General features: G+C 57.6%; 1 protein-coding gene across 11 annotated transcripts in view; it reads right to left on the bottom strand.

Moving 5' to 3' along the window:
- Positions 1–275: 275 nt before the first annotated feature.
- ANO1 (anoctamin 1) overlaps positions 276–13,954 on the bottom strand; it is a 90,528-nt gene continuing 76,849 nt past the window's right edge. For all 11 annotated transcript variants that reach the window (XM_082477633.1, XM_082477636.1, XM_082477637.1 and 8 more), the window contains 4 exons: positions 10,114–10,166; positions 7,923–8,107; positions 3,595–3,700; positions 276–1,920 (listed from right to left, as the gene is read on the bottom strand). In XM_082477633.1, the coding sequence (XP_082333759.1) occupies positions 1,672–1,920; positions 3,595–3,700; positions 7,923–8,107; positions 10,114–10,166 (593 nt within the window). In that variant the 3' untranslated portion in view covers positions 276–1,671. The remainder of the gene's footprint in view (positions 1,921–3,594; positions 3,701–7,922; positions 8,108–10,113; positions 10,167–13,954) is intronic.

Genomic DNA, 13,954 nt, shown 5'->3' with positions numbered 1-13,954 from the left:
TCGCGGACAGACAACGTCCCAGGAACATCCTGAACGAGCCATGTGTCTGGGGCTGAGGATGCGGAGGCTTATGAGTCCCTCCGCATTTGCAGGTCCAACCACGCGGGGCTCTGGGGTTGGCCCCTCGAGTTTCCTGGGGCAAAACTCACGCAGACAGGGTTTGAGAGGAAGGTGTCATGTATGCAAATTTATTCAGACGAGTGTTCAGCCACGGTCCTCTGTGGATTTGTGTACATTCACTTTTTTTAAAAAAAGAATGGTTTCCATAAAAGGACTTTTGGTAATCACCTCATTTTTAATACAATGTTTATATACAAAAAACCCCATTTCAAACCACTTACTGTACAAGAGAAAGGAGAAGCATCAGATTGCATGACTTTAGCAAATAACGAAAATCTGCTACACCTACGGACTTCCCCCCTAGTTGACAGCTCACAGGAATGTCAGCGTCTCACCGACCACACGTTCAAGACAGACACGTTTATCTTTTCGTGCCTCCCTTCGGTGAAACATTTCTTTTATGTTTCTCTGGGCGCTTGAGAAATTTCAGATCATCGGTTAGTATAATGGCTGCAAATTGAGATCATTCTTATCAGCTATGAGATTTGTTTTCACAAGCTTTTAAAATGATAACAGTCCAACAGTAACATTCCTGTAAGTAAAAATATAGAGAAGTGTTACCAAAATAGAAGCCTTTATTAATAAAAATCTTTGGTATTAACAGTATTTTAAATTCCTCTCAATGATATTTGGTTAGCTAATAAAATAAACGCCTTCCGCCTTTGAGCTACAGAGAAAAAACCCTTACATCCACTGTAGAATTGATTTTAAAAAAAACCCAATAAATATTCTGAAGCTGCAAAAGTACCCCCAGAAGCCTTAAGACTTCTTGCAACCCTGAAGCCGTCTGCAGAAATGCCTCCGAGGTCATAATCCCTCGCCGCCCGTTTTTCTGTCACCCTGAGGTGGGGGAGGCATGTGGCTGCTGGTGGGGACCCCAGAGGTGCCAGTCACCGCTCATTCAGGACACCTGCACCCCGCTAGTTCTCCAAGAGTAAATTCAGAGCTTCCTGGCCCTCTGAGTGGACAGAGCCAGGGCACCTCTCTTTCTGACCAGTGTCTCGGTTTCTGAATCCAGGGAAGGAAAAGGTGATGAAAAATCTCACTTTTTCAACCTAGAGACAGGTGATGTCTTTTGGAACTGGTGTCAGCATCGTTTATTCCTTACCCACTTCTCTGTTTGCCCTCAGATCTCGCACCAGCTTTTGTCTAATGCCTTGGAATACCACCTTGCCTCTCTCTTAAGGCATCAGGAGGATTAAAGACGATGTCTTCTGGGGGCTGTTGCTCACCGCCAACGGCCAAGGAAACCCCAGACTCCAAGCATCGCTTCCGCAAAGCCCCTGCGTCCACTGTGTATCACCCTGTCCCCAGCAATCACTCTGATTAACCTTGAATACTAAAGATAACAGAATTCCCTGCCTAATGGTTTTGTGCAAAAACAAGAAAAACAAAACAAAACAAAACAGAAAAAGACGGGGAAATGTTGTCCTATCAGAAGAAAGTGGTCTTCCAGGCTTGTCACAAACCCAGGGGCCACTGGGCCAGGGGGTTGTGAGAAATCGCCTGCCCTGGGAGAGGGTGTGCGTCGTCGACGGGGATGCCCGGCAGCTACGGGGCGCCCCCGGGGAAGTCGGGGCTGTCCGGCGGGGCAGGGGGCGTGGGGCTGTGGTTGTTGAAGGGCTCCGCTTTTTTCCGGTCCTTCTCCATCCACGTGTCGAGCAGCTGCTGTTTGCCCTGTTCCTCCCTCATAAACAGCTCCACCATGAGGACCTTCTCCTTGTGCATCTGCTGGCTGATGTCCTTGGGGATGTCAGGGATGACCCAGTCCACAAAGTCGCTCATGAACATGACCAGGTTCTGGAAGGAGAGCCAGCACCAGGGGGTGGGAAGGAGGACCTGGGAAGCACTCCCCCTTCCACCTGCACCCCACCTGGTCGTGCCTTGTCCCGTCACAGCCCGGCCCTGGGACCTCAGACACACTTGGACTTCCCTGGCCTCGGTTTCCCGGAAGGTATAAATGAAACAGGAAACCAGCCAGGGGGCGGCCTCCGGTGGCCGACTTTCTTGAAAGAATCTGAGCTCAGTAAATAGGAAACGTCTCTGAGTGGTTCTGAATCTCTTGGCTGGGAGGCTTAAGAAATGATCTGATTGGTTACACATCACCAAATATAACAAGTGTTAAGGCTTTAAGGGAAAACAGTCAAAATACAAAGAGCTCAGAAACGCAGGGAGCTTAAACTGTCTCTGATGATTCCGCAGGCCCTTCTGCCATTTGTAAGGTCTCCCGGGATCACCCTGAACGTTTGCCGCCTCCCTGGATGCATTTCTGGTCCATAAGGTGCAAATGAGTTGGCTTTTACGGAAAAACGGAAATCTCTGGTTTTTAAACTTCCGTCTGACCGGCACTTGTTAGTATGTATGGCTGAGTTAGTCACCTTGTCACGGAAGGTGCTGGTGCCCCCCCATCGCCATCACCTTTCTGGGTTGACGCTCCCAGCCCCCAGCTGTGGTGGGTGCTGGCCGCTAAGGCTCACAGAGGCTCGTCTCCAGGGAACCGTCCCCCCCGTCTCCCTGTTCCCGGCCTGGACGGCTGCAGCCAATGACTGGCCAGGTGGGCAGACTAAAGGCACTCTTTTGCGTCACGGTGGGCCCACGTCTGTGGTGGGATTCATGGTCCAGCCCAGACCCCCTCCCAGCCGAGCTCCGTGCCCCCAGCCCCTTGCAAGGCCTTCCCTCAATGGCAGGCGTGCACCAGAATCCTTGGCTCAGGCTCTGCTTCTAGGGAACTGGGCCCCAGACACTAGTTCTGGCTCCAGAGGGTTATGGAAAGCTGGAGGACAAGGCAGTGGGGCCTCGGGGGCCGGAAGCCCTGCCAGGGCCCACACTGTGTAGAAGGGGCAGGGTTGGGGCTTGAACCCAGTGTCTGGATTCCAGGTTCTGGGGGCCACACAGGAGGGCAACCCCAGCACGGCCTCCCCGGCTGGGACCTCAGGGCCACGTGCATCAGCTGCTCCCCAGTCTGGGGTCCTGTCCACTGGGATTCGCTCGGGCCTCAGAGTTAGCCCCCCTCCCCAGAGACTGGGCCAGGCGGGGCCAGGTCCCCTGCCTGCTGCGGGGGGCAGGGGGGCGCTGGTGTCAGCCGGGAGCCCACTGCCCTCCTGTCCCTGCCAGCCCTGTCCACTGGGGCGCGTCTCCCGCTGCGCAGTGACAGGGGAGACTGAGGTGGGTCCCTCCCAGGTCTCCTTCAATAAAGATGCCTTGCATTTAACTAAACCTGCGTTCCCTGAACGACCCCAGTCCTTCTGGCACCCCCCTCCCGCCTTCCTTTAACTGAGGAGGGTCTGGGACCTGTCCTTGCCCAGGGCCTGGGGTCACCAGTACTCCGCACCCTTGGGTGCCCAGGGCAAGTCCTCCAGCCTCCGAGCCCCCGACGCCGGCCAGCTGCTGTCCCCCTGACCCTGTGCTGGGCATACAGCGCCTCCTCGGTGCCTCAATTCCCAAACCTTCTGGAAGCAGACAGGGCCCTCGCACCTGGAAGACGATGACAAAGGCCAGCCGGGCGGCCAGGACGGCCCAGAAGTCCTTGGAGATGTCGTACTTGTGTTCCGACCATGGTGGCTCCCGGTAATCTTTGTACCTGCAAAATGAAGGTGGGTCTTCGACAGGAACTGGGGTCTGGCCGCACCAAGGGGCTTGTGAGTGTCAGGAAAGCCTGAATCGGACCCTGGGCCAACTGTAGGACAGCACCCTCCCTGGAGGAAGAGGCCCCCCTCCAGCCCACTCACACGCCCAGGGAGTCTCCCCACGTTGGAGGGGGTGCCAGCACCCATGTGGGCTGGACAGGCCAGAGGGGCGTCCCCATAAGTCCAGCCGTGGGCCCACAGAAGGGGGCTCTGGGACCATCTGGTCCAGGGGTTCCAAACTTCTGAAGGCAGTGGAGCCCATTTTCCAAAAAGAAATCCCACCTGAGACTCCGGTAGGTCACACAAAGCAAGTGGGGCCTCCCTGGTTGAAGAGGAGTGGGGTCCCTAAGCCTAGAACCTCAACCCAACCCCCATCATCCGCAAAACTCCAGGCAGGGTTCCATGAAATCCAGTTCTCCAGTCTCAACCCTCTCTGTCGGGGAAACGATTGGAAAAAATGAAACATTTTCTCAAAGTAGCCCTTGTACGATGTTAACCATACAGTTGGTGTGGTCAGGGCACCAGGGAACTGTCCCCAGGCCCACCCTGCCCCACGGGGCCCAGTGCATGTCTCTCCCTCTCCCAACTGTTAGCTCCTTATCTACGTGTAATAAATACCAGCCCACCCCTCTTCTATCACTTCCAGACATTGCCCACGACCGCCTGCTGGGAGACAAGTTTGCTTACTTCCCTGGCCCCCAAGGTCCCACCTCTGTCCCTTGTGCAGCGGGAGTGGTGGGTGTCCCCTGGGCTTTAGGTCTGCCTTTTTCTCAGAGGCCCAGAGATGCCTGATGTGGGGCAGGTGAGGATGAGAACCCGGGTTCTGTCCCCACCAACCGCCCCCAAATTTGGGGGGTGCTTGGTTTTTAACAGGACTGACCCCCTCTGTTGGGGAAAAGCTTCCGTAAAGCCGTGTGAGGAAGCCATGGCCGGGGCGGCTTCTAGGTGCTGGGCTGCAGGTGTGTCCTGCTGGTTACTGAAAAGCTGAGGCCCAGTTGGGGAGACCGGGAGAGGAGGCACCTAGCTCTGTGGGCACAGGCCTCACATAGACCCAGAGCTGGCTCCCGCCTTGCTGTGCGTCCCTGCACCATCTCTTGGCCTCTCTGGGCCTCGGTCTGGCATTCCCTCACTTAGTCACGTCGCAAGTATTTATTGAGCAGCTACTGCATGCCCCTGCATTCCAGGGGCAGAGCTTGCAGGGGGCACAGACAGGGCCCCTCACCCACAGAGCTTTGTGTCTGACGGAGCTGGATGGGAGTCTCGGAGGGCCTGTTCAGAGCTAAGCTGCCAACCCCAGAGATAGGATTGGGCTGGGAACACACCCTCTGGTGCCAGCTGCTGAGCCATGCAGAAGATGCACCACCTGATCTCCGATGGGAACAGGCATCCCCTGTTCTCCCAGCATCAGAAGCCACACACATTTTCTCTTCCCTCTTCTTTCTGTTCTCAAGGCCAGCTGCACCAGGATGCTGGGAAATGTGTTTGGGTCACCTGGTAAACTCCTATGCATCCCTCAAAGCCCACTTACATAAGAACCGTCCAGATGTCAACCCCCACCACCTGCACTGACCTATAACAGAGATGATCTTACAGTTTTCCTTGCTTTGCTCTTGTGCTAAGCCTGCCAGCTCTCCCTGGGGAGAATAATAATGCCCTCTCTGGGGCTGCTGTGAGCATTCAATGAGACCATGCCTGTTGCAGTGCAGGAATAAATGGTAGCCAGCGGTGGTCACCGTGCTCAGCTCTGCTAAGCTGCCTCTCCCATACCTGCTGCCCCAGGCTGGGCTGGGTGCTGCTCCTCCCACAGCCAACCCCTCTGGGAGGCGGCTTGACAGGGGAGCGGCCGGCAGTACGGAGCTCACGGCACCTACAGCACTTAATAGTGGGCAACGGTTGGGTGGGCCTGGCTAAAGCCCAAATCCCAGGGAGCAGAGTGGACTGGCCCATGGCCTTCCTTCTCTATGGGGGTAAAAGTAACAAGGGTCTCACTTAAAAACCAGGTCTCTGCTCTGTCTCCTTGGCCTCCCCCTGCGTGGCCAGGACTCCTGACCGATGCTTGGATGGGGAGCTGCTTCCGGGGGCTGGATGCCCGATGCCCGATTCTTACCCAGGAAACACCAACACTGACATTTCTGAGGGAATTTATAATAAGATGACCACCTATACCCCTGCCTTCTTTGTTCTAAATCATTCTTCCTCTAAAATTCATTTTGAGTTAAATAGGTCGGCCTGAGTGTGTTCTTGGCGTGGGATGTTCAAACAAAGCAAGAGAAGTGCAGCGCTGGCTGAGAAGCGGCAGGGGTCCTGGACCGGAAGCTCGGGGGTCTCTGGGGCCCGTGCCTGCGGAGGAGGGGGAGGAAGCGACCTTGAGCCCCTGCCCTTGACCCCCAGCTCTCCAGGCCGACCCTGCCTGAGGCGACCACGAAGGGGGCTGAAGCAGATCACCTGGGCCTTTCCTGTGATGTATGTGCTCACATACATGTGCCTTGAAACATGCGGTGGGTGGGAAGCATGTTGTGTTGCATGTTTGTGTGTCACCTGCCCTTTCTCGTTGGCAGGCCTGGCTGTACCGGGTCCCAGAGTAGGTGTGGTCCCTGCCCTGGCACAGAACACACGGCACGTCGTGTAATTTCTCTTCAATCACTCGGGGTCAGCCGGGCACATCCGCTGTTGCAAAGCCATCGGTAGCACCTATGCTGGATAGGTCAGCCTGCCTGTTCCAATGACCGCACGCGGTGCTGTTTTTCCATTTCTTGGGCCAGTTTTTTTTTTTGCAAGCAGCCACATGCCACTGCTTGTTGCTGTCAGCACCCTGGACCCTGGCAGTCTCCTCCACTTCCTGCTACTAGGGCAAGGGTATGAAGACAGACAGGTAAGCTTGGTAGAACTATGGGCAAAGTAAGAGTAAATAGCCTTGGGGTAAATTATCCGCCCTACGCAGAAAGGGCTGCGCGTCATGGCGTGGGCTTTGTGACACGTGTTCTGGCCCTTGCATCCTTTCGTGTTCTGAATCTCAGCTGGGCTGGAGGCGGTTCGGACTGCCAACAGATGCTGAGCGTGCCCCACTCTGCCTCCCCGGTCTCAGCCTCATGGCAAAGCCCGTGGCCAATCGCTCCACAGTTGTCTGTTTCCTGACCCAGGATGCCGTGCCCCGGCCTGCGCCTTCAGTCCTACCGTCCACCACGTTTCCCTTTACACTTTACGCTCCAGAACAGGCTGCAGTTTCCCACCCACAGACACCCCTGCTCACCACTCTTCTTTTACCCACTTTGCCCCTCCCCTTGGAGTGACCCCTACTGTCTCCACCCTGTACCTGGGCTTCCGGCTATATCACCCCTTTAACTCGATCTGTTTATGCTTCTGTTGCCCCTGCACAAAGTCCCTGGGCAGCAGGGATCATGTGGCCCACTCCCGAGCCCCCAGCCCGGAGCCCCCGGCCCCTAACCCAGCCAGGCTGGCACGGGCAAGATGCACAGCGAATAGCCAGGCCTGGCTCTGCCCCTCACTCGTGCCCCCCCTCCCTGCCTCCGTCTTTCCTGGGGTACTCCCTGCCCGCCCTGAGTGTCTGGCCAGCTGACGGGGCCCCGCACGTTGGACCCTCTCAGACATCCGTTGCTTTTGCCTGCCCAGCACCCAGCACCCCAGTTTTCCTTGGGAGGCCCCCCCAAATCTATGGCCATGACTCCATACCCTGGCACACGACCCAGACCTAGCCAATAAGAGCCCCGCACACTCTGGCAACAGTGATTGGTTCAGGGATGGGCCTCTGACCCAAGACAGGTCACTGAGACTCAGTCCTAGGACTTTTGCTGACTAGTGGGAAAGAAAGTCCCCCTACTGGGACTGCTGAGCAGAGAGGACTGCTGGGGGTCACTTACTGCCTGTCAGGAAATGATACCCACATGCAGGAATGTATAAAATCGGGAGGCAGTGTCAGAATGGGGCCGGATGACAAACGGCAGCCCCTGGATCCAGCCGTGCCTGAAGCCTACCATGGACTTCTTAGTTAAAGAACTAATAAATCACCTCCTCCCCCCACCCCAGGGATATTTTTTTTTTCCCCTTGAAGCAAGATTGAGCTCTTCTGTGATTTGCCCTGAAAGAATCCTGGCTTGAACCGGGGTTTTCCCAGAAGCCCACCAAATGGGGCTCTTTAGAGAGCTGCCTGGGTGGTACCTGCAGATCTGCACCTCGTAGCCCAGGTCTAGGGGGTCGTTGGGGGCCGTGCCGTTCTGGAAGTCGCTGACATTGAAGGAGGAGAGGGTGTGGTTGACAAAGCCGTGCATGGTCCCGTTCTCACTGTACATGTAGAGGTACACCAGGCGAGGGATGAAGTCCGACGTGAAGGAGATCACGAACGCCTGGGCCGGGGAACAGAGCAGTGAGTGCGGACGCCAGCTGGGAGGGGGAGGGGGACGCGCCCCACCTGAGCCAGGGCAGCGCTGGCCCTGGGGCCCGGCCATGTGACCCAAGCTGGCAAACATGACCCCATGGCCTCGGCTCGTCAAGTGACAAACGAAGGGTTGGGGGCATTCCTGTCAGCCCCTCCAGCACCCTGAGGAGAGGGCCTGGGGGCTGGGAACAGGGCGCCCCTGAACGAGACGGCTTGGGGACAATGCTGGCTGCCTCTCACTGAATGTGTGGCCCTGGACAAATCACCTGACCTCTCTGTGCCTCCATTTTCTCTTGTCAAACAGGGCTAACAGCGCCCACTCTAGGTGCTTCGCCTTCCTGGCTTGTTTGAAAGAGAGCAAGGCAGGGAGGAAAAGTGCTTTGTAGACTGTGAAGTTCAGACCCAGCTCACCCTATTCTAGAGCAGTCCCTGGGGCAGCGTAGTGTGAGGCCAGTATCAGAGCATGGACCCGACGGCCTGGGGTAAAGTCCAGCTCTGCCTCTTGTTGGCTGTGTGACCTTGGGCAAGTCGCCTGACCTCTCTGTGCCTCGGCTGTATCACCCGCAAGATGGGGCAATAAACTTCTGCCTCCAGGGGCCGTGTGTGCACTAGTGGGTGGGTGCACTGAATGGGCTTAGAAGGGCCTGGAGCATTCTAGATGCTCAATAAATGTTAGCTGCCATTATTATTATTGTTGCTGCTGGCTGTTCTCACGAGACGTCCAGCTTGTTCCTAGCTGCTCTGCTCTCAGCGCCCCCATGCTCATGCCCCAGAGGGGCTGTACCTTGGTGTTTCCAGCCTCTCCCCATCAAAATGTGCCCCCCAGCTCAGCCCGGGTCGCGGTGCGGAGATGTCGCTGTCCAGTGTGCAAGCTCAGCCCACGGCCTCCCTGTATAAGTGGGGTTTCAAAGCCTTAACCCAGGGAGCTGTCAGCCAGCAGGGAAAGCAGGTCCCAGGGCTCTGAGGGTCCCTTCTCCTGGGCCGAGCATCACTTCCTGTGCCATGGGAACTGAGTGTCAGGGCCTCACTGTGACCCTGACCCAGCACTGTGACCATCTGCTCCAGGGAGCTGCCTGCCCGCCCCCCGCCAACCCTACAAGACGCAAGGTGGCAGCTTCTGGGGGGCTCAGGCTTGGCCGGCTGGTGGAGGGGTTAGGGTCACAGGGCTGAGGCGTTGCAGACCACCCTGGGGTTCTCATGGACCAGATGCTGGGGCAGGGCCATGGAGGGCGGGGCACTGTCCCCAGCAAGCTCGTGTGTCTGTGTGTGCCTGTGTGCGTGTGTGTGCGACTGGCAGCTTCCTCTTCTCTCCGTGTTTCAGCATTCCTCAAACCTTCTTTAAAGAGCGGGCATGAGTTTCACATAAAGGGGGAAAGTTAACTTTTTTTTTTTGGCCGTGCCGCGTGGCCTGCGGGATCTTAGTTCCCCGACCAGGGATCGAACCCGTGTCCCCTGCAGTGGAAGCACGGAGTCTTAACCACTGGACCTCCAGGGACGTCCCCAAATTAACTTTTTTTAAAAAGAGCAGAAGAGTTGCTAATGAGGAATCTCTGTGTCTCTCTGTGTCTCTGTGTCTCTGTGTGTCTCTCTCTCCCGCCCTCCCTGTCTCTGTCTCTCTCCCTCTCCCGCCCTGCCTGTCTCTGTCTCTCTCCCTCCCTGTCTGCCTCTATCTCCTTCTCTTGTTTGTTCTCAGGACTTGGGAGAGAGGGGACTTAGGGGCCAAGGTGGGCACGGTGGAGGGTTTTGCCCCCGGTTGCAGAGAAAGGTCGAGGAGATTTTGTCATTCCCGCCTGAGCCCGCCCCGCCCCTCAACAGGACCAAGGGATGCTTCTAAAGAGGAGACGCTCGTGCCAGCTGGGAACTGCTCCGAGGCTGGAGGGACGGACCAGCTCCCTGCAAGGGGAAGGGGTGCCCGACCACGTGGCAGCTGGGCCGGGCTTCCCGGCCGAGGTCCTGGCGTCACCGGTCACTTACGTTGATTATGACAGCAAGCTTCCCGACGCCTCTGAGGATGTTGTACCAGATTCCTGGGGGGAAGGGAAGCACAGGTTTAAAGACCCCCTTGCCCTGGCTCTCAGTAACCCGGGCTAGCAGGCAGCAGCCCGGCCTTCGCAGGGGCCGGTCTGGTCCTTTTCTGGGGCAGGTCAGACACGTGGTAACAGGGGGTTGTTTGGGGAGGGCCTGGGGGAGCCTGGCTGAAAACAGAGCCCGTGGCTTGTACTGGCTCGTCAGCTGTTTGTAAGCAAACTGTGTAGCTTCTCAAAGAGATGCTTAGAGACATCTGGTCCCTGGTTCTGAACAGTCTCCTGCGAAGCTGCGTAAGCTACTGATTGGCTTGGATGGAGCCTTTTTCTAGAGAGACAAAGATTCCATTTGGATGCAGCTCCTGCCCCAAAGAGCCCACGCAGCAGTAACTGGAGACTGAAACCACGAAGTTTGATGTCCTATGCATTTTCCGTAGCTCTAGTGCCAGGAAAACTGAATTTAGGGACAGGCCACATGCAGGGCCAGTGTCAAGGAGCAAAGTCAGGGCCCCCAGCTGGTGAGGCTGGGACCATGGCCTGGGTATAATGACTGGACAGCAGTGCGGTACAAACCGTTTCCCGTCTGGATGCCCCCTTGTTCCCATCGCCCCAAGGTGCAGCACTGCACCTAACCACAGGTGAACGGGAGGAGGATTATACAGCACCTGGAGAATCACGTGCTGTTCCACTGGCCTCGCTCCAGCAGAGACAAGGACCAGAAAGCCCAGGAAGGAAGCACTTTACCCAGGGCCAGCCCCGCTCCTTAGGGCCTCAACGCTGCAACTCCTGGAAGGGCGCCCTGGGCCCCTGCTCGCACCTGCCCCCGACCTGACCGCATTCCTATCAGGCTAGGCACACATCATCGAAAAGCTGGGGCTGGAATCCTGTCCCAGGCACTCTCTCTCCCTGCCCGGAGCCAGATCTGAAGTGGTGACAACAGCACTTCTCAGAAAGGGCTGGAGGGGACAGTGGCCGGGGCTTGGGGGTCTCTACCCAGGGCACATAGAGCCGCTCATGGGCGTTGCTGCCCTCGCAGTGAGCGCCCGTCTCGGGGGTGTATGCTGGGGGTCTGCAGAGACAGCAGGGGTTCAGGCCCATGTAGCCCAGAAGCTGGAAACCGCAGGCTGGGACCCAGCACCCGAGGTCTGCTGTGAGGGGGCTCCCCAGCCCCCGCCGGGCACCACTCCACGAAGCAAGCATTTACGATGCCCGCTGCAGACCCTGCTGCGGGGCCTCGTGGGAGTAACGCTCACCTCCCTGCCCATCAGCCGTCCGTGCAGGCTATCACCGAACCCGAGATGGGAAGTTCGTCCCGGTTCTGTTGGGTCTTCCCACGAGGGCAGCGGTTTTTGACTCACTTTCGCGCTGGAGCAGTGGCAGGGCGGTCACGGGGCCTGCACTCCTCGGGGCGCTAGATCCACCCACCCTTCCCGTCTCTCCTGCAGGAAGCACTCGAGGTGCAAGTAAGCGGGAGGCGGATCCTCGGGCAACGCATCCTTACAGAATCAGCGCTGTGCACGGCCCACCCTCACGGCTGGCCGTCTCGGGGGCTGGGAGCCCTTCTGCAGACTCCGAGCTCCCGGGGAGGCTGTGAACGGCACATCCTCCATCCCTCCCGGGCCTAGCACGCAGCCTGGCACGTGGGGCTGGGTGCTGTTGGGTAAGCGTTTGCTGAGTGACTGTATGAACGTAGAAAGCCCTTCCAACTAGGCTTCCCGCCCGAGCAGAGGTTGCCACATCCAGGTGCCACATCCAGGGTGTTTCCTCGAGCTTGCCCGCTACTTAAAAAATGTTGATGGATGTTTACAGATCGGGATGACGTATTATTATTTTTTTAAATTAATTATTTATTTTTGGCTGTGCTGGGTCTTCGTTTCTGTGCGAGGGCTTTCTCTAGTTGCGGCGAGCGGGGGCCACTCTTCATCGCAGTGCGTGGGCCTCTCTCTATCGCGGCCCCTCTTGTTGCGGAGCACAGGCTCCAGACACGCAGGCTCAGTAGTTGTGGCTCACGGGCCCAGTTGCTCCGTGGCATGTGGGATCTTCCCAGACCAGGGCTCGAACCCGTGTCCCCTGCATTGGCAGGCAGATTCTCAACCACTGCGCCACCAGGGAAGCCCCGGATGACATATTTTTAAAAAGCGAAACTTGCTGCTTCTAAAGGAGCCTCAGCTCTGAGTCAGCAGGGGGCTGGCATCTCCATGACAACAGTTGGCCATGGCTGGCAGTGGTGCCTCCTTCAGGCCACACAATGCACTGCAGGTCTCTCTGTACCAAGGCAACTCCCTTTATCACCACCAGTCGCTTAGAGAAACATTTATCCAAACCCAGACCTGACTAAAGTGGGGAGACAAAAAACCCCGAGGGTTGGGTGTTTCGAGGGAGCTGGGAACAAGCACGCCTGCTGCGTGTGTTTTGTCCACTTCTTCTTGCGGCCCCGCCTGGCCCCGAGGGGTCTGAGTTTGAGAACTCTGAGTGGGGGACCGGGGTGCCAGTGAGCCGGGCAGGTTGAGGTTTCCGGGTAGGGGGCTGCCTCGGGAGCTGGCTCCTGAGCACAGCAGGAGGAAACGAGTCTGCGGCCGGCCCAGGGAGTGGCCCAGCGGGCCGAGACAGGTGACAACAGAAAATGGGGTTGCTGAGCTGGGAGACGGATGGGCCAGTGAGAGCTTTCCCCGGCCCGGGACTGAGCCTGTCTTCCAGGTCCTGCAGTGCCTTTATGTCCAGGCCGATGGTCCTCTGTGCGATCCCCACCCCGGAACTGTGGGCTCCTGTTGAAGAAATGCAAAACCCGGACGCCGCTCCGGCCCGCAGGATCAGCCTCTTTTGGAGCCTTGACCCTGCGAGTTATTCAGACACACGCTCCGCACTCCAGGATAAGAATCATTGCTCTGACGACCTGGAGGTACAAGGGGCTGATGCTGTTTGGGACAGATCTTGGCTTCCTTTATGAAAATCTCGCGGGGCAGATGCCTCATTTCCATCTGCCTACTTCTTCAAGGCATCACTGCTGTCCCAGGAGACGCTAAGCCCCGTTTCCAAGCACACGTCAGGGAGGTGTTTAGACGTGCCTGTCAACTCTCAGCACCCAGGATCTGAGCTCAGGCAGAGTTCCCCACTCGGAAGGCTCTGAAGAATGAGCATGAGGGCAGGGAGCACGTTGGTCTGGAGTCAAAGGTCAGGACTGGGATGCTGGAGCCGGTTCCCACGTGCGCACGGGGCCGGGTCCCCGCAGACACTCGCCACGCCCCGCCCCCTCTCCAGGGCCAAGCAAGGCAGTCGCGGCGCCTGTGCTTCGTGGCAGAGCTTCCTCCAGACACCCCTGGCGCCGTGGGTGCAGGTCATGGGGGCCACTGGGGCCCTCTGTCCCTTCAGGGCCCTGCACGGATCACAGGAGGAATACAAAAGCCTCTTCAAGGAAAGGTTACCGTGGAGGAGTCCATAAACAAACCCAGATTATGCTCCAACTGACCAGGCAGGAACCAGGAAGTGAGCAGCCAATCCGTAAGGACTGGGAAACATCGAGGAGCCGTGAGCAGAAACCCTGAGGATAGGATCCAAGCCCTGCTCGTGGTGGGAACGACAACGCCCACCAGGGCCGCGGAGGGCCGGTGGCAGCGTGGCGCCCTGGTGCTCCCTTCCACCCTGGGGGGCTGCAGGGTCTGGGTGCTGCTACAGGACACGGCCACGGCTCTGCCAGGCACAGAGGCCAAAGCAAACTCTGGCCGCTGTGGACACGCCTGGGGCCTCCGGGTGCCTGAGAATTGGGCCTTTGTAAGCAACAAGTGGCGGGAGGC

This window comes from Balaenoptera physalus (genome assembly GCF_965194825.1).
Source record: "Balaenoptera physalus genome assembly, chromosome: 10".
In the NCBI taxonomy this organism is placed as follows: Eukaryota; Metazoa; Chordata; class Mammalia; order Artiodactyla; family Balaenopteridae; genus Balaenoptera; species Balaenoptera physalus.
This window is presented reverse-complemented; position numbering and strand designations above follow the sequence as displayed.